A 23534-nucleotide genomic window follows, 5' to 3' on the forward strand; every position below is an offset into this window, starting at 1 on the left:
TGCTGAGTAGAGAATAAAAAAAAAAAAAAAAACTGGTTTGATGCCCTTTCGGTTCGACCTTGTGTGCAGATCGCTTGTGTGTAAGTGGCACAGCGACTTGCCCTTCACAGAGCCTGTGGGACATGTATGTGGGTGTAATGTTTGTGTGGGATGTGTGTTAAGACCGGGATCACATTGTGCCTTTGCTATTACTGGATATCCTGAGAGGAAGGAAAGTATGGGAGGAGGAGGAGGAGGTGGAGGAGGAGAGGGATAGGAGGGCGAGAGCTGCCGGGCTCATGTGCATCGGTCAAGTGGATAGAGAGATTGACAAGGAAGCAAGCAGGTGATAAGAGGGAGGCAGTCAGAGTGTCGTGCTAAGAGGAATATGTTAATACTGGTAGGAGACATGGGTTCTGGCAACTCCATTCAAATGCAACACGGTGGTCAAAAACACAAAATCCTGTTACGTTGAGCCAAAATGAGCCTTCTGTCGATGATCTTAGAAAGTTTTTGTTTTTTTTAACTAACTACTGTGTTTCAATATTGTTCTTCAGCCGTGCGTAATGACAGAAACAAGAAGAAGAAGGACGTGAAGGAGGAGGTGGTGCTTCCCGAGAGCTACGAGCTGAGCGGAGAGCTCGAGGAGCTGGTCAATAAGTCAGCAAAGCTCACCAAGAAACCTTCCCGTCACTTTGCCAACTGGGCAAATACACCACCGTAAGACACACACACACACACACACAACACAAACACACAACACACACCACACACACACACACACACACACACACACACACACACACACACACACACACACACACACACACACACACACACACACACACACACACACACACACACACACACACACACACACACACACACACACACACACACACACACACACAGTCGCATGTGAAACTCCGCTCTGCACTCACGCTGTGTATGGCAACATTGTTGGAACTATGCCGTCACAGAGCTCCCGGATTGCATGCAAAGACGTAAATTCACCGTGGCTTTCCCAACATAGTGGTGGCTTAACTAATTCAGTTCCCCATTAAGCCATCTGTGTGGCCTCTGAATGATTGATGCAACATGTAAATGGATGTCTTTTTTACTTGATTGATGTAAAATGTAAATGTCAGACACACTGGTCCAAACAGGCATTGCACAACTCGCCTGGTTAGACATTGCACAGCTGAAGGGTGTTTTTGTGTGTGTGTGTGCGTGCGTGTGTGTTCAGAACTCCAGCTCTGACCACCGTGTCCAGCTGGATCTGGGACTATGGGACAAGTTTAGTGAGCTCTCCACCAAATGCATCATCAAGATTGTTGAGTTTGCCAAGCGGCTTCCGGGTTTCACCACCCTCACAATCGCTGACCAAATCACTCTGCTGAAGTCGGCCTGCCTGGACATACTGGTGAGGAACCACTGGCATTTATTTGATTTTCAACTCAATCTAGTAAGTAAATGAGACTTTAAATGTCTAAACTGAGACAAGAGTACACTGGCATCTGGTGGCCAGAGGTGGAAGCGCAGAAAGATTTTTCATATAATTTTAAGTGTTGATATACAGCAAAGGCATCCTCCTTTTTAATATCAATTTAATATCACCTTTACATCGCATGTTGCTTATTGTTCACAGAATTTTGCATGTTTTTCTTCTTTCTCCTCATAGATGCTGAGAATCTGCACACGCTACACACCAGAACAAGACACTATGACCTTCTCAGACGGCCTGACTCTCAACCGCACTCAGATGCACAATGCAGGATTTGGACCTCTCACGGACTTGGTGTTTGCCTTTGCTGGTCAGCTTCTCCCTCTGGAGATGGACGACACAGAAACTGGCCTCCTTAGCGCCATCTGCCTCATTTGTGGAGGTACTACAACTCCTAATCGTAAAAATTATTTTAAGAGAAACCAAAACTCTGGGAAAGAAACTGTGCATTTCTGGTTTAAAATGTATATATTTTCTGTGTTCTTCACCAGATCGCATGGATCTAGAAGAGCCCCAGAAAGTGGACAAGCTGCAGGAGCCGCTGCTCGAAGCTCTCAAGATCTACGCTCGACGCCGCCGCCCCAACAAACCTCATATGTTCCCTCGCATGCTGATGAAGATCACAGATCTAAGAGGAATTAGTACAAAAGGTCAGTACAACTTTTTTTGTGTCTAGTTCAGTTGGTGATGAGCAAAGCACTTTTCAGCATTTGAAAATCTCATAGTTTCTCTTTTAGATTCTCTGCTGTTCTCTGCTTTGTGTATTGCACAATTTTAGAACGAAGCAATACAATTATGGACAGTAACCACTGCAGAAGCAGAAGAACAAGATTTAGTGAATGTATGTTCTTTTGGGTTGATAATGATACAACAGTATTATATTGATAAAACACCTGCTTATCAGTGTTTTTATTTTAACTGTTTGAAAAAATTTCATGCTATGCAATCTTTATCTGATTACTTTGTAATTCTTCCTGTTTGTGTTTAAATGTTTAACTTCTTAAAGACAGATTATACTTTTTTATAATCTGACATGGAACAACAAAACTGTTTATTATTTATTGTGTGTGTGTGTGTGTGTGTGTGTGTGTGTGTGTGTGTGTGTGTGTGTGTGTGTGTGTGTGTGTGTGTGTGTGTGTGTGTGTGTGTGTGTGTGTGTTTGATATTGGATTTGAGATCAATATTATTTTTCTTATTTCCAGGTGCAGAAAGAGCCATCACGCTGAAGATGGAGATCCCAGGGCCAATGCCTCCTCTGATCAGGGAGATGCTGGAGAACCCGGAGGCCTTCGACGACCAAACAGAGTCCAACGATAGCCCGCCGCCTCCACCCCCGCCGCCGCCGCCTCCCCCGCCCACCGTGGTAGTTAAGCAAGAGGCCGAGGACGAGGACGACAGCTGGGCAACGGAGAACGGCAGTGAGCCGTCGCCAGAAGACGAGGACGAAGACGACGACGACGACGTTGGAGACGAAGAGCGAGACAGAGGCTCAGACAGTGACGGCGAGCCCTGGGGAGTTCTGGATAACGTAGACGGCTCGAGGAAAGGCCTAGTTGGGAGGGCGCAGTAAAAAGACATTCGACATCGAAACACATTCAAGCACATACAGTTTTTACAAATACAGAAATACACACAATCGTACAACACAACCTCATTCACTCCTCCACCTCATGATAATGCTGGCCTTCACCCCCCCCCCCCCCCCCCCATTCTTTCTCTCCTTACTGCACATCATTGTGTCCTCCTCAGCGGAGCACAGCGGAGCCTTAAGTGTACAGACACTTTTAACTCAGGCCACATGGTCCATGACAAGTGAACTGCAGAGTCAAGAGAAGTCAAGAGAGATGACTGTAAAGTGTATGAACTCCCGCCAGAGGACTTGACGTGACAAAAAGATCATAACCTCTTTGACAAAGCTAAATGTTTCTCTGTTTTTCCCACTATTGTTGTTTATATCTGAATAGGGGAAGGTCCAAACCGACGCCAGAACTGAACAGTTGGTTCGGATGGATTACAACAAGCACATTTCTCAAAACGAAGCAAGAGTATGCTACAAGGCAAACCAAAATGAGTATGCTAATCTTTTGTTTTTGTGGTTACTGCTTTTGATTATTGTTTTTTTTTCCTCCTTTTTTCAGTTTATGAATAAGTCCATACATATCTATATCCCATTATATTTTGTCTTTTATTTGTTATTCTGGTTTTATATATGAACTCTTTTAGAAGTTTGTTTTTGTTTTGTTTTCTCTTTGAAGAGCTTTCCTGAGAAGATATTCATAAGGAAAGAAGGGTAATCAGAACTGGCTGGGTCTTCCTTATCAGCTACATATGCTTAGCTTGGGCTTCTTTGAGCACTTTGGCTCACTGTTGATGTCAGTGATAATCAACCCAGAAGACTATTGTTATGTTGCAGTGACTTAATCAGTTTCTGTTATCAGGGAATTGGCATTATTCTGGTTTGCTGTCGTTGCAGCCAACATATGCTGTCAATGCAGGAAGTAAGTAACTTTGTGCCAAAGTTAGGAAAAGTCATCTTTGGAGCACTAGTTTGACTACTGGCAGGGACTCCAGCTACAATCCAGCAATCCTCATGGCAGAGTGCTCAGTCACACATGCTCTAAAAACACACCTGTAGTCTCACGCACAGTGTGAAAGCATAGGACAAAAACACACACACACTCATTATCAACTCTATGCGCCGTGTTAGCAGATGTGCCAGAACAGAGATTTACACTTGACCGTATGTGTAGCACTTTTGTGATCTTCTATTCAAGCAAGGCACATCTCATTTGTTAAGAGTGGAGCTACTGCCAATTGGCATATTTCTCTGTTAGCATGTCGGTACTGATGACAGCACAGACATGTTGAATACAATCACCCTCTGAGCACTCCCGGATGATGTCAGTAGATCAATCCACCGTTCAACGCAGGCAGAAACATCCACACATAGTAGAGTCGCATGCGTCCGTAAAATTATTAAAGACATATGCAAGCCGAAAGCAGGAATCCTTATGGAAGACATTTTGGAATCAGACTCAGGGCTTTTCAGTAAGGACCAAACCCTAGCTGCTTTCAGGCACGCTAGAAACAGGCAATATTTATATGTGTGTTCATGACTATGTGTGGATTCTCAACCCATCTGTGTGTACATAGAAGGTGACAAGTCTGAAAATAGCATGGATGCCAGTCTTGAGTTTCCAGAGGGTGGGATGGACTATTGTCGTCTTCAACCTCATTAACAACAACACTGCCCCGCCTGTGTTTGTGCTGGCATCCATGCAAACTGCCTTCTCATCGCGAAAAGCCATTATTTCATCTTGTCCTCTTGTGTATATTCTCACTTCTTTACCAAGAAGAAAGGAGGATCATGTGTTCTCGTGTATCATTTCTTTATTGCCAAAATGTCACAGGGGGTGATCGGCTGGGGATGCTCCGCTGAAATAGTACAGAGGTTTTCTTTCCCTCTCTCTTTCTCGCTCTCTCTCTCTCTCTCTCTCTCTCTCTCTCTCTCTCTCTCTCTCTCTCTCTCTCTCTCTCTCTCTCTCTCTCTCTCTCTCTCTCTCTCTCTCTCTCTATCTATCTCTGAAGCAATATGGACGTTCTTTCTGTAGCAGTGAGAGGAGCCATCTTCTCAGCATGGGCAGGTCTCTTCACCTGTGTGTATGCATGTGTGAGAGTGAATGAATGAATGAATGAATGCTCGGACATATTTTCAGTTGTCAGGTGGATGTCCTCAGCATGGTGCTGTCACACAAACGCTCTTGTGTGAAGACCTCATCTTTTCTCTCTCTGCTGGGCTGTCATGATGTTAGTGATGGTGACGCAGGCTGAACGTTGAGATTATGTTGTCTGATGTTATTTTGTTTTTTTCAACCTCGCCAAGGTGTTGTCTACCTTCTGTTTATGTCAACTCTTGTCATACAAAAAAAAGCCATATAAACAGTAAGAGGCACAATAAACTACTTTTGTGAGATTGTTGGGTGATTTATTACATTAATTCCTTTATGCACTATATTCCTGTGTTCATTTGTCAATGCAATATTTAGGTACGAAAACTGACTTTTTTTTTCCATTTTGAGAAGGAATTATAAGATATTAAAACTATTGTTTTACAAGTCTAATTAAAATATGAAATAAGCTATAATGTTGTATGTAACATAAAACTATTGCAGACTTTACACAAAGACTAGATATTTTTAATTTTAAATAATCAAAATCTTTTTTTTGATGCTAATGATTCCAAAAGCTAAAATTCAATTTTATATAATGGAAGAAATAAGGTTGTGCTTATGTATCAGCTGGGCCCTTCTGTGTGGAGTTTGCATGTTCTTCACGTGTGTGCATGGGTTTCCTCCCAAAGTCCATAAACATGCATGTGAGGTTGAAGTCCTTGGATTTGGTGGTCTCGTCCCTTCACTCGCTGATGCAGATGAGTTGATGTTCATTCCCAGCTTGCGGCAGTAGAGGGAGCTCCTGCACCGTGACTGCAGGGTGGCCTGCATGCAGCAGTGTGGCGCTGCATGCAGGAGAAGGAGCAGGGTCTGTTGGGTCATGGGTGCAGAGCCTAATAAATCACAGCCTCCTGCTGAACAAGGACATCAGATAAAGGTCTATTTCTAAGATTTGTTCACTCTGCAGTTAGTGGGGCGCAGGTGGCGTCATAAAAAGTCATCACACTATTACTCTTTTCCCCTAGTTTTTTGTCTTGCAGTGATCTAACAGCAAAGAGGTTTTATGATTTATTTGTTAAGTTCTTGTAAAGAGCTAATGGCATAAAACTGCATTGAGGAGATTATACCTGATGCATAACAAGTGGAAACAGATCAAAAGTACAAATCAAATACTTTTCACTAAGTATTTCAGACACTTCACATAACACATAAATCTGACATCTGAAACTATTGTAACTCTGATACCTCTTGTTTACGAGCTGAATAAATTAAGACTTCTAGTAATGTCTAGTTCTGCAAAAACATTTCTCCCTTTTATATGTCTTTTAGGGGAAACGATTAATCAGAAAAAATGGCATTTAAATGGACATAGATGTGAAGATCCACCAGGGAAAATAAAATAGATACTTTCAATCACTAAGTGGTATCATGTGGGCTCAGATTATACTGGACCAGTGAGGTATTTAAACTTGTGGAGAGGAGTCTCTTTAATCCAAAACTTGGTAATGATGAATGAAATATTACAGCATGTTGGACTATAGCTCCTAGCCAACATCATACAGTAAATTTGTAAAAAAAAACAAACACTGTGGCGCACACTTCATTAGAAGCAACGAAACAAAATTTTTTTTACAGATTGGCCTTGTGAAGATCACTACAAATCAAGAGTTATCTGTATGTCAGGGTTATAATGCTTATCTCCTCCACATCACAGTCACATACAACATCACATCCTCTTGATTGAGCAGGATTCCTCCATATAAGCCCCACTAACAGTATTTGTCTCTTTTCAGTGTGAAAGTGCGGCATACTGACGCCTCACCTTGATTTTATTAATACAGAGCCAAAGAGAGAGAGAGAATAAGAGGGCGGTAATAAACAGAGATGAGATTCTATCAATTATATGATTGCTTTAATTAACTATCATTAAAGACAGATCAATAACACCAGAGTGAAATTAAAATAAGGCCCATACATTATACACTATTTTACAAGGAACAATCAAATTGCCTCATATAGTGAACCCTGCAAGGTGTTGCCATGGAAACCCATGGGAGGATTTGGGTGAGCTTGGGGGAATTTAAAGGAGCCGAGTAGGATTTCTATATACTCATCTTTACACTTAAGTGATGCTTGATTAAGTAATTACTTGAGATGGGAATACTTATTCAGTGGAAATAAAAAGGGGTGGGAATGTGACACCTGAAGGTACAAATGTACAATGAATTAATAAAGAGTAAAAAAGTCTCCATTGTAATATTCATCCCGCCACGGGACATCAATTATTCACAAAAATAGTAAAGAATCCATAAAAGTAGGTCATGGGTGCAGCATACCAAGGAAATTCATTTGAATATTTAAACCCAGAGAGAGAACAGGTGTTATGTTGAGTTTTGCATGAATTGCATCCTTTTGTGGTAGCACGTGCAGCAAAAGATATTTGATATTCATGGCAATAGTTAACTGTATAAAGTCTACAAAAAGTCAAATATAGTGTGTGCATTACATCTTTTGATTGGTTAAATTAATTGAATGGGGGGGGGGTCCTTTTACTTTAAACACAAGCACAAAAATTTCACCTCATTTCCAATTTAATTGTAGACATTGAAAACCATACTGTCATACACCTCATTTAGGTCATGTTTGGTCTTAGGTTATGATATCAACGTTTAATCAGTGTAACATTCTTGGCTAAATGAACTATTGGACGCAAATCTACAGAACTCAAATTGTCCAATCATTTTTACAAAACACACATCCAGTTTGCACTAAACCGTCCTCATTGAAATCCAGTATTTATAACTGCACGCACTCCATTGAACAAGCTGCAGGGAGCATCCGATTCTCATCAGTCATGCAGAACTCAGCATAACACTGGCTACACAGCCGAGGTTGGCCTGAACGTGAGCGGGCTGCAGCAGAAACCCCAGTCAGAGCACCGGAGAGATAATGAGCCAGCAGAGGCTGCAGCTCTGTGGAGAGTGATCATGAGGATAAAGCTCAGTGAACCCGAATGCTCCTGGCAGCAGTAAGAGAGGAAAGGGCCCGGGCATAGGGTGTGATAAAGACAGAGGGCGAGGGCGCAGATTGACCTGGGTTTGCTGTGATAAAAACCTGAAGTGTCTGTCTGTTTGCACTGGACTCTATATAAAAGACTGAGGGGTGAATACGTCTTGTGCCAGCTGAGAGAAGTTTGGGAGCAGGGTCAGATCATTCACACTGGGCCTCTTTGCTTGGGTCAAAACAGAGAAACAGGATGTGTTGTTACATATGCAGTGAGACTGCAGAGTGTTGGGAGTCAGTCAAGGGGAGAGAGGAGAGGTGAGGGGAAGGTGAAAAACGTTTTCAAGTGCAAAGACCATAAATTTAACACCTTCCTCCTTGTTCCAGCAGAGAGGCAGACGGGGCATCTTACAGAAAGGGTAATGGAGAAAGCCATGAAGAAACAGGTACAGGTGTCAGTGACAAGAGAGGGAATGGAGGGTGTGCCAGGAGGGAGGCAGAGGAAATAAACAAGGCCAGGTAGAGTTGAAGGGGGTGGGGGGGGGGTGGGGGGGTGGGGGGGGATTTGGGGAAGGGGAGCGAGCACAGAGACAGGCGTCGGGGTCATAAAAACTAGGAGATGTGAGGAGATGTGTTCTGGCCTCTGGGTCTTCATATCTTTTACATTTCTAATTAAAAGAGATAAAGAGTGAGGGAGTCATCAATCCCACAGTGATTTCCCAGTTAAGGTTTTAGAGGGGGCTGTAAACTAGGCAGCCCGGCATCATTGATTTTATAATTAGCTATCGTCACCCCAGACTTAAGATGGAGGGAGTGTGGTAGAGGGGCAGGAGGGGAGCTTAAAAGAAAGAGCTGGAGATTGCCCGAGGAGTGGGGAGGCGCGAGGATGAAGATGATGACGAGGTTTGCCCCGAGGGGCGACTACGCGAAAGCCAAAGGTGAATAGAGAGAAAATCCAGAATGGGAAGCGTGTATAAAACAGGCAATGAGCCAAAAGGGAATAGGGGCTATAAGGCTGTGTGAAAAGAAATGGCATAGTTAATTACCAGTGAAATGTCATGTGAGGATCAAAATATTGCTATAATCTTTGGCCGGAAAAAGACACATTAGACCCAATAATGGATACATAAACCGTTTTATTATGCAGAACCCCACCCAAACCCTGTTACATGATGGGTAAGAAAGTACAGAGAGATGTAGATGTGGGATAACCTTCACACACAAAACTTCAAAACAGAGCGTAACCACTGGAGCTTTATTGCAGAGTGAGACGGAGTCCTGACGAGGAGCACTCGTACAGGAGCTCTCAGTGGAACGACAAAAAAAACGCAACTTCCTTAAGACATAAAGTCAGATTACAGCTACAAACAAGGACTATGGAGAATACATTTAGTGTGCTATCATCTGGGAAAGAACACCAGATTCCTCGAACCCTTTCAAAACTCCTGCATATGGAAAATGTTAAAATGTAGTGTAACATCAGCAGATGTAGTGACACAAGGTAAACCAGACATTACTCCTTTCACCACTTCTTTGATAAGCCGCTGAAACTGCTTAAGCATCAAAATCAATTCATTTTGTGTATATATATACACAAATTATATATATATATATATATATAGTTAAATCTACTTTCAACACAATATTCTGGTATTATTCCCTTTCATGAGCACCGATATCTCACAAAAAACATCAAACGTCAACGCGTGAATGCAGAAAATAAACTATCAAAAAGTGAATAAAATATGAGTAAACACAACACACGTAATGAGTATAATAGTGATGAGAGAACACGACAGACTATTGAGTATCCGTATATCAACTTTTCATCTAAAAACTCTTCTCTATTAAAAATAGGGTGCAAATACAGCAGATAAAATCAAGCATCAAAAGGCATCTAGCAAATCCTCTTTAGCTAAGCATGGAAAATGTAGTTACACATTGCACAAACTGAACACCTATTTCTACTTAAACCTGAATATAGTTTAATTGCAGCATAACTCAAGTTAATTATAAATAGAAAATCATGAAAAATGCATACAGTATTGATTAAAAGGTAGGCAGCAATTTTTATTAGGCAGTATATTACGACAGGGAGAGGGGGGGAAAAAAATCCTAACATCATGATGCTGACGTTAGGCTCTATAAAGATGATTTTCTTTTGACTTGATTATTTTAGGCACAAATTTAGAACTGCATGTGTCTGAATTAAAATTTCTGTACAATATAAACTGTGATAAAGACCGACGCTAAACATCCAAATAAATGGCTTGTAAATTTCAATAACTATCAAACGTAAAACCAAGGTTCATTAAGAAATAAAAACCACAGCTGATCTATAGTGAGGAGCTTATGAGCATTAATTTTGGAATAATGACGATATGAAGTTACTGAAGTAGAAAGTTGCATGTGGCGTCTATCCTAATAGACGTTAAACACAATCTGTTCAATAAGCCTTCTAATTCGAAAGCTTGTCCATCTTAGAGAGCGTCTGCACCACTAAATCACCTTAACTGCATCTGCATGACAACAATCAACTGCTAATGCATACAACAAAGTGCATATCAAATCTTAGTTCTGAGCAAATGGAGGAGAAATATGATGTCATAGACCTACATTACCGCAATATAATTTAGCATGATGCTGTATCATGACTTTATGTCGCCATGAAAAGTGTTCAAAGCTGCTGTGGAGAATTTAAAGCTACGGGAGAGTTTTTGCCATGATTTCTAGTGGAGCCGGTCCTGCACAAAACATCATAATTACAGTGCCTGTCATGACTCCTAATCACAAATGCCATAAAAACGACATAACATCCGTCGTAAAGCTCTCGACATCGCAATGATTCAACGGAAATCATTCTGCTACAGCCCGCAAACTCTCAAATGCCAGAGCCCGTCCCTAAAAGTCTGCCGGCTTAAACTGTCGCCCCGTCTAATGTCGGTCTTTAAGGTGGTGTTGACCTGCCACCACTGGACAAACAATTAGGGCATCAACACAAGAAAAAGAAAAAGGAAAACAAAGGTTTGCAGAAGGAACAATGTAAATGCTTATTAACAACTTGTGAGCTGTGTGTGTGCTTGTTTGTGGAAATAATGTGGAAACACACCACATCCACGAGTCCTCTCTTTCTCCACTTTTGATCGCTCGTCGTGGTCAGATGTTCGCAGATTACCATAGCGAGGTGTCAGCCAGATCACTGGGGAAGACACAAGGCAGAGAGTGAGTGTGTGTGTGTGTGTGTGCACGAGTTAAAAAGCGAAAGAAACACACATTGTGGCTGAAGGAGGAGGTTAGACTGAAGGAGTGGCTGAGTGGGGGAGCGAGAGCCTTAATGATGCTGAAAATTGGCCTGTGACTGCGGTACACCCCTCAGGTAAATCATTGCTACAGCTTGCTATCAACTTGTCTGTCCCCTTGTCCTCCCATCTCGCCCCTCCCACGCCCCGACTCCGTCTCAAACACTCTCCCCCGCATCACCCTGACTCAACTTCTTTTACGAGCGCACATTCAAAACTTCCATCTTCCAGCCATTGTCGCCCTGTCGCCATAAATAATAGGCTGCATATGTCTGTGTGCATTAGCGAGCTTTGAATTCATTGTGCACGCGTGAAACAGTTGGTGTGTGAGGCTGCCAGAGGAAAAACAGCCACCGATCACTTTTGATCAGGTGCTTTTCTTCAATTCTTTAAAAAAAGAAAGAAAGTGTACACACAACTCAAGTCCCGAGCTCATAAAATATGACATGACCCGACAGTTTGAAAGCAGCCAGCATGACAAAATGATGTCTACAGGCTTGTTTGGCCTCAAAAAGAAATTTTCATTTTCATTTGCAGTCAGTAATGCAAATCTCCATTTTCCAACATTAAATCTTCACCTGTGCTCAATTTGCTTGCCATGGTCTCATCGAGGCTTGTTTAAAGGAAGCCTTCACCCTTTATTGAGGGGAATATACTTCAATATATTTTGAGTGCTGGTAAGTAGTTATTTCTGCTTTTTAGTGGCCGTAACCCAAGCAGTTTATGAAACAGTTATATCATCTGCGACATTAAATACTTTCTTCTGTTCATGCGACAACATTATAACCACGTAAAAAAAGTAGTGATTGATAAAGGGCTGATATCTTTTACTTACACTAGTGCAACAATGTAAAGGTATGCTGATACACGTTTGATTAGTACTATTTTGATTAATATGTGACATTAAAACGAATACAAAAAGAGAGAACTTTAGGAGAATTTAATGACACAAGATGCAATTTTTCTTTATATTTTGCAAATTTTGCAAATTTTTATTTTTTTTTTATCTTGATGGGATTTTTCTGGTTGAATAATAAAGTTTATACTGGATCAATTCATCAATGTAACTTTGCTGTTGCTGGTTTAAATGTGATTGGCTGCACAGTAATGTAGTCCTAAACACATTCTCCTGATAGATACAATGTCCCTGCTTCGAGTCTGTACTTTTAACCCTTCTGTGTGGAGTTTGCGTGTTCTCCTGGTGCAGGTTTGCTCCCACAGTCCAAAAACATGCATTTGAGGATATCTGATGACTTCAAATATGCTTTAGGTATGAATGTGAGCAATCGTTTTTTTTCTCTGATTTTGCCCTGCCATGGACAGGCCACCCTGCATTCACCAATCGTGAGACCTGATTTGTATTCGATGAAAACTTCCTAAAGCCTTCCTTCTTTTTATATCTTTCAGCTCAGACATCTATAACACCATAAGTAGCTTAGCTGCTTTTCTGTCACAGGCCAATGGGGCTGACAATCAGCAGTCGGAGCTTCAACGGAGCATTAGATTTTGTAGGAAAAGGTGTCATATATTCCCTGGATGGTTGCAAAGATGGTTCAAGTGGTAAAATAAATTGTAAGTGTCTTAAAATTGTCTTTTACTTTAAAAAAAAATTTCAGATAAGTATAATGTTTATAGAAGTAAAATAAGAAAAGAAAAGAATTTTTTTTAATGTAAACCTTTGATGAAGATAGCAGTTATGAATATAAGGACTTTTCTTTCTTTTCTTAGTCTGTGCGTTTCTATAACTCATATGTGAATGTGTGTGTGTATATATATATATATATATATATATGCATACTAAAGTGTGTTTGGGTTGGTAGGTTATACCTGAGGACAGTGTCCGTGTGTTCAGGTAACAAAAGGACTGTTTCATCTCCAGAGCTGTTCCTTCCACACTGAAGTGGATCAGATTCCTCCTCCTTAATAACAGAGAGTAAACACACACACACACACACACACACACACACACACACACACACACACACACACACACACACACACACACACACACACACACACACACACACACACACACACACACACACACACACACACACACACACACACACACACACACACACACACACACACACACACACACACACACACACACAGACCCTTAACACATATCTGTCCAGCAGCTATTACAGTCTAATAACTTGTAGACTAGCAGCCTAATTGCTTCTAGGAGATAATGTCTGTATCAAACGATCCACTGGCCGTGTTTTAAGTGGTGTGCTAGGCTATCAGCATGAAGACATAGCTCATTTTCAGTATCGCATATAATTATGCCGTTGTGAAGCTGAGCGGCTCAGATAGCGTGTCTCACCGAGTCCGAGCTGTGTGCCAGGGTGTCAGCGCTGGCCTGATGTGGCAAGGAGAGAGGGGCTGGCTGGTTGATGACCACGGCACTCCTGTCCACCTCCCTGGGGGATGAAGGCGGGGTGGAGAGGAGCAGGGAGTCAGACGGGCCCTGCTCACACAGGCTGTAGTGGCCCAGAGGTCTTGGCGGATGGAGGATCTGCAGAGCCTCTGGGTTCTCGTCCTCAGAGTCGGACAGCACGCTGTCAGGACAGCCTGGCAGACAGAAACATGGGCAAAAACAGAGAGGTCACTCCTCTTCAGTCTCGTCGCCCACAAACGGGCCCGCTCTGAAAACACACTTTGTGTCGCTCTTGAATGGCAGTTAACACTTTTATTGCAGGCATCTGCAGGGTGTAACGGCGAGATTGATGGGCGGCTCCATTCACCTGTAGAGGCGATCGGGGCAGCGCTCCACTTGGCACTGGCCACTGTTCCCATCTTCTGCTCCAGCTGACAGATGTACTCCATCAACTCCTGTAGTGGAAAAACAGGCGTTATATCACAGAGCAGAGTGAAGCTCTGATCACGGCTGCAGCAGCCTGCTGACTATCATAATGTCCGACTTCTCTCAGCCAAAGCCACATCAACTGATCACACTGTAAATATTGGATATTATAATCTGTTATCATACAAATAGGAACATTGAAGAAGAAATATCATGAATTTATTGGTAAATCTTTGCTTGATTTATCAGGCCCCGCAGACTGGCCGCCTTGCTTACATATGGCTGATGCTAAAAGCAGGCCGGACACTGATTTTAAAAACATGGACCCTCGCCTCTGTTTGTGGCAGGAAAATGTGATGGTGGTTGGCCAACAAAAACTCTGCAGGCACTTTAACAGCAACAGCACTGACTGCCCTGAAATCCACCGATTTATATTGCACTATAAACAATTTATACTACACAATAACAAGAAGACAACAACAGAGAGAAGATTCCCAACACCTGGGGCATTCACAAGGCTGCTATACTTGTTATTTCGGTAAGCTTCAGGATATAAATGTATTATTAATAACCAGATCACAAAAAGAATTTCATAAATGCAGGTGACAGTAGTGCGCATTGTAACTAGACTACAATACACTAATTCAAAAGCTAAAAACTAAGATCTCAGTGTGTGACAATGAGAAGAGCACAAACTCACACAAAAAAACTTTTTGAGTAAAATTCTATCAGGACAGATTCATAAAGCGGTAAAAACGTTGTCCCTGACCTGTTTCTCTGTGTGTAGCTCCTCCTTCTCCTTTTGAGAGACTCTCAGGCTGGCTTTCAGCTCCTGGAGCTCCCTGCGGGTTTCACTTAGCTGGACCTGCAGGCCAGGAATCATAAAACAAATAGAGTATATCAGAGTAATTTCATGAACAGTGTAGCTTCTGTGTAACGGCTTGTAAGTGACCAGGGTCATTGTCATAGAGACTGTTAATAACCTCCTCTTCTCGTTCCCACTGAGTTTCAGTCAACACATTGTCAAGGACAGAAGAAATGTTTTACAAATACTTACACTTGTGTCACTAAGTAACAATCTCAGGTTTTAGCTTTCATAGGTATTCAAGTATGCACAATTTAATCAATTTATCTTCCTTCCTTTTTTCCAAGGCCTGCAAGTGGTTGAGTCAGTTTGGGGGGCTTTCTATCCAGCGATTGGAAGTTCACATTGGGGGTGCATGGGATTTGTCCCTGCCCACAATCAAAACACATTCATTTAAGATTAACCAGTCACTTTAAAAATCCTGTATCTGTGAATGTAAGTGTTAATGGTTGTATGTCTATGTTTGCCCAATGATGGACAGGAGACTTTTGCTCACAGTCAGTTAGAATGGTCTCCAGATGGATGGATGGATTGATCTGGTCATGACTGATTTGCAATTTCAATAAATTTTCAAACATTTCTTTGTATCCAAAAGGTTTATTCTTCAAATAAATACATTTCTGGCTTTTTGTTTACAAAGCAAATTGTTGGAACGTAATATTTTTAAACTTTATTTGTCTGAGGAATGTGCTTTGAACAGTAACTTAAATTGATAATGCAAATAAATACGGTAGAAACACGTGCTTTCAGTAGCTTTTGATGATGAAGTAATTTTACTTGTAATGGAATCTAAGTGATGTAACAGTAGCTGCACTTGAGTACAACTTTCTGTACTCTTTTCACCCCTGTTCATTGTGAATTCACAGTAAAACCTCGACATTGACCACGTCAACAATGAATCTTGTTGCCTTTCTCACCCGGTTGCAGTCTTTCTCTCTTCCAATTTCAACCTCGAGCTTCACTCTCTCCATCCTCTCCTCCTGCAGCTTTTCCTCCATTCTCTGCATCTCCGCGCTGAGTTTCTCCAAACGCTCCTGGTCTTTCTGTTCGGGTGAGACACATTACTACTCGCAACATATTCACCTCAGGCATGCGAGGTCACCAGATCACAGGTAAAGTCTTGACTGACTCCAGAGCTGCAGTGCACATTAAAATAAACAACGTACACCACCTGAAAGAGGAGGATTTCACCTCCAAGCCATCATATCTTGTCTTGACATTTAGCAACATAATGAGGACTTATGACCAGGAAAATTATGGCATAATATACTGAAAACTTCACTGTAGTATAAATCTAACTTTCATAACCTTCCAGATTGTCTGTTCTGTGCAGAGAAAGTACCTCAGCAGTGCGCTGCAGACTCAGCCTCTCCTGAGCCCAGTGTGCTCTTCCTTCTCTCAGGGCCAGGCTGGAGTCTGCGAGCTGGAGCGTTAGCTGTGCTGCCTGCAGCCGGGCCTGATGCAGCTCAGCCTGACCGTGATCCCTCTGGGCTACCATGCCACTCAGATCACTCTTCAAACCATCGGCAGCGCGCTCGCTCATGTGCAGACGCTCCCGCAGGCTGCGCATCTCCCTCAGCGACGCCTCGCTCTCCGTCTGGCCATAAATAAAAGAAGAAGGCAGATGTTGGTTACATATTTGATACACCCGGTGATTTGCTACATGACCCCAGTCCCAATCGCCGCGCTCGAATTTCCAGATAAAACGTCTGACCTCTTTCCTGTGGGCGGTGGTGAGTTTCTGGGTGAGGGTGGTGATGGTGTTTTGGAGCTGCAGAACACTGGTGTCTCGCTGGGCCAGAGAGTTCCTCAGGCCTTGAAACTCCTTCGACAAACTTCTGAGTTCACCTTCTGTCTGCTCCAGCTTGGTCTGGGAAACGTGAATTAACCAGATCGGGAGCGTTACACAGAGCGTGAGAAAAAAAGGCAGAGCAGACACCCGTGCTTATTCTGTGTACCACATGTTTTTATTTGTCATCACCTGCAGGCTCTTTCTCTCGCTCTCGTCTTCTTTTCTCAGAGCGCCTGCCTTCTTGGCTCGGTCCTTCATCCTGCACACAGATTCAGTTATGAACTATCAAAACTATTTATGAGCGCTACATAAAACTAAAATATGGAAGAGCAGAAAAAACATTCAAACCTCTCCAACTCCGTCTCTTTTTCCACGGCTCTCTGTGTCAGGGTTTTGATGTCCTCCTCTAGCTCTCTGATTCGCACATCACTCGCCTCCCTTGCATCCATTAAGGCGGTTTTCTCCTGGGCTAGTGATTCTCCCCACGCCTGCTCTTCCTAACAGACCAGATGCAATTTTAATTTTTATGAGGATCTTCAATGATAAGCAATTTTAGCGCAATAGCTCGGATCATTTGCTGAATTTCTGGAGTGTATTGTTAAAGCGGAGCCTTTCCGTCGAAGAATAAATCCACAATTACAGAGGAACGTATGGAAATGATACTAAGCAAATTGATATTGCCCATCATTTGCTTGAGCACAATAATACACCACCTTCTGTGTCCTCTCCATCTCCGCGAGCTTCTCCAGACGGTGCTTCTGCTCTTCGTGCAGCCTGGTGATGTCATTTTCCAACCCTTTGCGTTGTCTGCTCCAGACCTCCTTGGCCCTGTTGTGCTCCTCCTTGTCTTTCTTCCATTGTTTATTTGCTGCTTCCTGCACCTGCAGCAGCTCGGCACGCTCTCGCAGACACTCCCACAGTCGCCTCTGATAAAACACGAGAGGAAACATGCAGCAGATGAAGAATCATAACGGCCTTCCCCTTCTTTAAGTTAAAAAAGCAAATTGATTTCTCGCTGCAACTCTGCCTCGTCTAATGTATATACTGGCTGTGCTCACCTGCAACAGTTCAGCTCTGGGTACGACCAGGAGCATGTCGGTGCCTTCTTCCTCTCCATGAGTCTCTTCCTCAAGGGTCACAAGATCCTCGAGTGGCTTTGGTGCACAAAAGCTGAACTTGGAGCTGCGGGAGCACACTTCCCCCTTTGCATCGATATATACAAACTCATAGTCTTGGGAGCTGGGGTTGGGCAGGTAAGAAGCTGCAAAGGGGGAAAAGAAAAAAGCCAAGATGAACTATTTGTACACAAACATAACAGTTTCAAAGTGCCCCTGTTGTCATTTGAAGCTTGCTTCACAGAGTGCTTACGTGAAACTTTAGTGCACTTTAGGTGAACTAATTTAAGTGCGTCTCACTTTCAAAGCACTGATCAACCTTCTATGGCAGGTGATTAAAAAAATGAAGAAAAAAAAGAAAGCACTCTTTGTATTGCCTTTGTGTGCTGTCTGTTGGCACTTACTCCTATCGGACTAAAACCCTGCCTTGTGGCACTTAATCAGGTTGTTATCTTCTGTCTAGATCTAAATTGTAAATTGTAAATTCTAAGGTCGCCATAAATCTTAATGTCCGGGTATTCATAAACTATGGGCCAATAACACGTTTATTTTGTATTATATTGCTGCTTTAGTGTGATAAATAAAGTGGCATTTAGAAAACAGTATGAAATCAAAAATCCATTTTATAGCCAATATTTTTTTCATGGCAGATATTTTGACTTGTCACAGCGCAACCGTACCGCTATATTTTAATGGTGGCTTTGGGGATGTCCTGCTTTTGTGCATGCCGTTACACTGTCATGGCTTATTGAGACACCTAAATGGAACTGAGCCGTCATTAATTCCACTTTTGTTTTCCAGAGTCACAATGTCTGCTGAAGAAAAAGTCTATTGATATAGCAATAACATTGATTTATGGAAAGTTGTGCAATACAACTTCTGGCCACTAGCAGCAGCACTGCAATCATTCAGTGGAGTCAAACAAAAGTACATAAATTTCCTCAATCTTAGATCTTGCTTAGGTCCAATTACTTACAGAGGGTCTGTATTTTATACCATTAACAAAAACTATCCCAGGTCACATTTCTGGAGACAGTTCTGTATCTTTATGATGTATCTGATAATATTCTGATCATACTTGCTAAAGCTGAAGAGAAATAGGTTTATGCATGACCAGACTTGGTAGTGCAATCCCATTTGAGCACCTAAAGGTTGGCAAATTAACAAAACACTGCCTTACAACAAACAGTTGCAGCTTTTGGGATCCGTTTAAATATTGAATAATAATACGTTTGTCAGAAAATGAGACTATTTCCAAAGCCAATTAGTAATACACCTGTGGAAGGAACGCTAAACCCCACACTATCCAGTAAAAATGTGCAATCATAATATATATATATATATATACACAACAAAATAACATTTTGCAACTCTGTCTAAAGATCAAATATTTTACTTATTTCAGGTGTTGCTTCTGATTTTAGAGTGGATATTTACTCTTCATGTGTGACAGTTGGCAGCTCTGCTTTATTTTAGTTTTAGAATACATTTATTTGATGTGTTTTGTCTGGTCTGCTGGTGAAGTAGCTTTAATGATTTTGAGAGGGAGATTGATTGTATCTTAAAATGCTTAAGAGGGAACATATCCTACAGATGGAGAATATAAAGCCCTCCCCCCTCCCCATACAGGCAATATGTGATCAGGTTAGAAAATGCATCTATTTGTGGTTTATTGATTTGGAAACACAATATGACAGACTTGTACTTAATATTCTTTTTATGTCTCTATTTTGTCATGGATTTTGCTGTTACCAGAAAATTGGATCTTCTGTGCAAATTTGTGTTTCATACATATTTATATATATATTTCATAATCTTTAACTGATTTGAGGAGCTATTGAAGTTGCACTTTTCCGTAACAGGCTAAAATGAATAAATAAATAAACATATAGATAAATAAATTATTTTTAGAAGACTAATCACGTGCATTTCATCGTTCACAGTGACGTCATCGTGTTGCTTCCTGGATCGATCGTGTGTTTAAACAACCACGTGGTGTTTTTTTTTTATTTTTTATTTTTTTTAACCAAATTCAGGACCGACCTCAGTGTACCAACACAAATAGGTAATAACGACACCCGATGCGTTGTTTGCAAATATTACTGTTTAAAAAAACCAAAACAAACATAAATCAATGTTTTTTAACATGTTAATGGCGTCAAAACAAACAGTCACAACGAAAAGAGTGATAAACTCCCCATTTCCTCAAAATGATCTGTTTAAGTAAAAAATAAGAAACAGCTTGTTTAAGATCCTTTCCATGTGTTTTGCGTCCTTGACAAAGTTGAAAAACATCTTATTGGAGGAATATTTTCATTGATTTTAACCATGTTTTACGGTTTCCCTCTGCTCTGACCACAAAGCAGACAGCCAGTCTGTAACTTTATCCAGCCCATAAAGCCAGCTAACCTAATATTATCCTTATCTCACACAGGCCATAGCTTCATGTTCAGAGTGATTTACTTGGAATTCCTGTTTCACAACATTTGTACAGTGAAGGGGCCGAAGATGGAAAACAGAAAGGAAGAATGACATACTGCAAAGTTTATGAGCTGCAATTCAACTTATAGCCCTGGCTAAGGTCACAGTCCAGGCAAGGGGCTTTTTAAATCACTGCATCACCAGCGATAAGAAACCATCAGTAGTTTCTTTTGACTTTCCTTGCTTTGCTCCTCCACCCATGAAGAATGACACTGACAGTGTGCTTAAGTTAAGGATAAATCACTCTCCCAGGGGTCAATGCCACACCTGCTGCACACGTGCCCCTCACACTGAATCAGGCTTATCAGCAGACCCTGACACGCAGGACAAAGTGAACACTGTATTCTCCAGTGGGCAGTCGCAGTCTGCACAGCAGCCTTTTAGCCATTGTCTTTGTCATTCTCATTACTCAACGTCCCGCTTACTATAGGAATTATTTCAAACCATGACAGAGACTATCTCCGTTAGAGACCTAAGCTCAGCAGGATATTTGTCTTCTGCACAGGATATTTTATGTCAGTGGAAGTACTCCTGGCAGACAATCAGAGATAATGGTGTATTAAGTTGTTAGTTTGTATTTATGACCATTGAGCTTGTACAATATGAATAGTATTAAAATATGTATACCATAGAAATTAACACAGCAGTTGACTTCTGTGCCCTCTTGATAGTCATCTGGGGCCAAAGCCCAAACAAACGTGTGGTACTCCTTCACCGATGACCATCCCACCTGAGGAAGAAAACACATTGTTATCATTTAAGTAAACACAGATATCTCTTCATTAGCTTTACTGGTGACAGACATACCTTGAAGAGGCCGATCCAGTCATTGCTGGTCCAGATGTGCTGTGAGCTCAGTGTGTAGTGGCAGTCGACTCTGCTCTGAGGGAAATAACTACAGCCCACATTCCTAAACTCCACCCGCCAAGCCTTGTCCATGGCAACACTAAACAAGGGCAGGCAATATTGCACCTGTGACAAAAACAAAAAAAACAACAAATCTGAATGTATAATTGTTGATGATTTATACACACTGAAGGTCATAACTGGTTTCATCAGCTCATCGCGACACAATATGAACAAACACGCGCAGGTCGGCAGGAGTATAAATATTCACAGAGGAGCTGGCCTGTTCTCACCAGCTGTAAGAGGATATCCCGACTGAGTGCACACTGGAGGAAGGACACCACAACTAAACCCCAGTGACAGCACGGGCTCTGAGCAACATGACATATTGCATGTTTGTCACCGGGCTATTTCAGTCGTAGTGAAAATCATTTGCTATTGTGTGTTGTCACGTGCAAGCATGCAGCACAAGGTGTCTGGGGGCCTCCATGGCATCTGTGTGTGTGTGTGAGGGCTCAAATTCCACCAGTGGGCAACTTGCAATGAATTTCAGGAAAGCCTGGTTGTCATGTGTATTTGAAAAAGTTGGAATAACACTGAAAATGTATTATTCCTACACTCCAAAATTTTAAATGTTTAAAGCAAGTGTTATTGTGATAAATGTTGTCTCCAAAATGTTTATGTAATATTCAAACTTAAATTTAAATTAAAGTTTAACTATTTTGTTTTGTTAATTCTTTGACGCTCTTGTATTCAGAGTGAAGGGGAATGAACTGATCCCTTCGTTACTAAACATGCCGATGGTCTCCCTGAGCAACCAAAAAAAAAGAAACAAACTCATGTTGCTGCAACAAAAGGCTCAACATCTGGTCACCATGATGGAAATGATTTCAATTTGTAACAAGGTGTATTTATCGATTTAATGAGACAAAGACAGTTGCTCCTTATAATTAGAAGAGTAGAGCAGTTTTCCTTTAAGGTGTCCACAGAACAACATGTACAAAGCGTTGTAGTGCATACGTGTTATTACAATGGATCAACTGTGACTTTCCCGAACTTGTAATCCACTGCAGTTAAGTTTTCCATTTTAGTAACTCATCATTGACTGTGGTATGACTCCTTCCGTGACAATCATGCTTCAAAATCGGACTTTATACCGCGAATATTTTTGTTTGATTGTGGGGGAAAAATCAGCAGCAGTTTTTCCTCGAGGGGGATTCATATTACACAGCACGAGGCTTGAGGCCCAACAGTGGCACATGTCGGAGAAAAGTGAGCAGAAAGCAGACACGTCGATGTGAGTCTGATGGCACGCAAAGTGCGATCGGGCCGCTCGGTTTGACCGCTTATTGTCTGATTAGTCGCCGAGGTGCGAGAGACGCACCGGACAGCACAAAGCAGGCTTTGTTAACGACAAAAAGCATCTGCGCACATTATCCCGACTCGACTCTGGAGGTGTCCCTTACCTTCACAAGCCTCACTTTTGTGCGTCAAGCCGCAGCTTTGTGCGCAGAGTTTTGGGGCTTCGCTGTGCGTCCGGACGCACACGGCCGCGCTGTCAACCGTCGGACTCAAGTCCCTTTAATAACCAGAAACAATAACAAAAACCCCAAAGCAAAACACAACCACGACGGTCTGACTTCCAGCAGGGGGGGATTGTGGGAGATGGTGTCCTGCGGTGTGTCTGCAGCCAGGCAGAGATTTCGTGTGTAAACTACATTTCCCGGAGCCAACGCGCGCGCACTGCACGTAACACGATGCTCCTCTTCGGTTTGGACGCATGTCAACGCGCTCAGAGACGCTGCTGGTCCGCTTCTCCAATATCTATCTCTTGTTTGAGATAAGGGGAACTTCAAACAGCCGCGGCAGCAGTGGACATGTGTGGACACGTGCGGGTTGTTATTCATAGCAACTAATTTCCATGGAAGCTCCGATGACATTTTAAATATAATCAATAACTAACTTATTTGACAACTCAAGATTGAAAAAGTTATTTAAAGAAAATCAAGAGTTAGACCCCCTGAAGCTTTGCAGAAGAAAGTAATTGCTTTTAGTGCCATATTCTAGATTTAATTGGATGTTTGGGTTTAAGATTTTCAAGATAAACCAGTAATCCTTATTTTTGGCAGGGAAAGAGGTCTGTCATGTCACGGTGCCTCGTGGAGAGATG

General features: G+C 42.0%; 2 protein-coding genes across 3 annotated transcripts in view; one reads left to right on the top strand and one right to left on the bottom strand.

Moving 5' to 3' along the window:
* Positions 1-5456, top strand: part of rarga (retinoic acid receptor gamma a) — a 37166-nt gene extending 31710 nt beyond the window's left edge. Inside the window, 6 exon segments of the mRNA XM_080469858.1 lie at positions 537-638; positions 641-699; positions 1226-1402; positions 1661-1865; positions 1975-2133; positions 2686-5456. Coding sequence (XP_080325984.1) covers positions 537-638; positions 641-699; positions 1226-1402; positions 1661-1865; positions 1975-2133; positions 2686-3053 — 1070 coding nt within the window. The 3' untranslated portion in view covers positions 3054-5456.
* Positions 5457-10208: 4752 nt separating this feature from the next.
* calcoco1a (calcium binding and coiled-coil domain 1a) lies at positions 10209-23001 on the bottom strand. 2 transcript variants are annotated; one of them, XM_080469657.1, is made up of 15 exons: positions 22831-23001; positions 21326-21490; positions 21146-21248; positions 17981-18183; positions 17636-17848; positions 17271-17419; positions 17112-17181; positions 16845-17000; positions 16473-16727; positions 16048-16173; positions 15035-15130; positions 14207-14294; positions 13786-14033; positions 13284-13375; positions 10209-11356 (listed from the first exon to the last, which is right to left on the bottom strand). In XM_080469657.1, exons 2-15 carry the CDS (start codon positions 21455-21457, stop codon positions 11329-11331), a joined length of 1959 nt encoding a protein of 652 aa, XP_080325783.1. In that variant the 5' UTR covers positions 21458-21490; positions 22831-23001; the 3' UTR covers positions 10209-11328. The 2 variants fall into 2 exon arrangements, with proteins under 2 accessions (XP_080325783.1, XP_080325784.1); XM_080469658.1 differs by having other exon boundaries at positions 10210-11356; positions 22846-22920.
* Between the last annotated feature and the right edge of the window lie 533 nt (positions 23002-23534).

This window comes from Lipophrys pholis (genome assembly GCF_963383615.2).
Source record: "Lipophrys pholis genome assembly, chromosome: 8".
NCBI lineage: Eukaryota > Metazoa > Chordata > Actinopteri > Blenniiformes > Blenniidae > Lipophrys > Lipophrys pholis.

Coding starts and splice junctions, on each gene's coding strand:
- calcoco1a (XM_080469657.1), bottom strand. CDS start 21,457: ATGGACAAGGCTTGGCGGGTGGAGTTTAGGAATGTGGGCTGTAGTTAT. Junction 15,131..16,047: donor GAGAGAAAGACTGCAACCGG/GTGAGAAAGGCA, acceptor CCTGGCCTGCAG/GTCCAGCTAAGTGAAACCCG. Junction 14,295..15,034: donor AGCTACACACAGAGAAACAG/GTCAGGGACAAC, acceptor TTTCCACTACAG/GAGTTGATGGAGTACATCTG.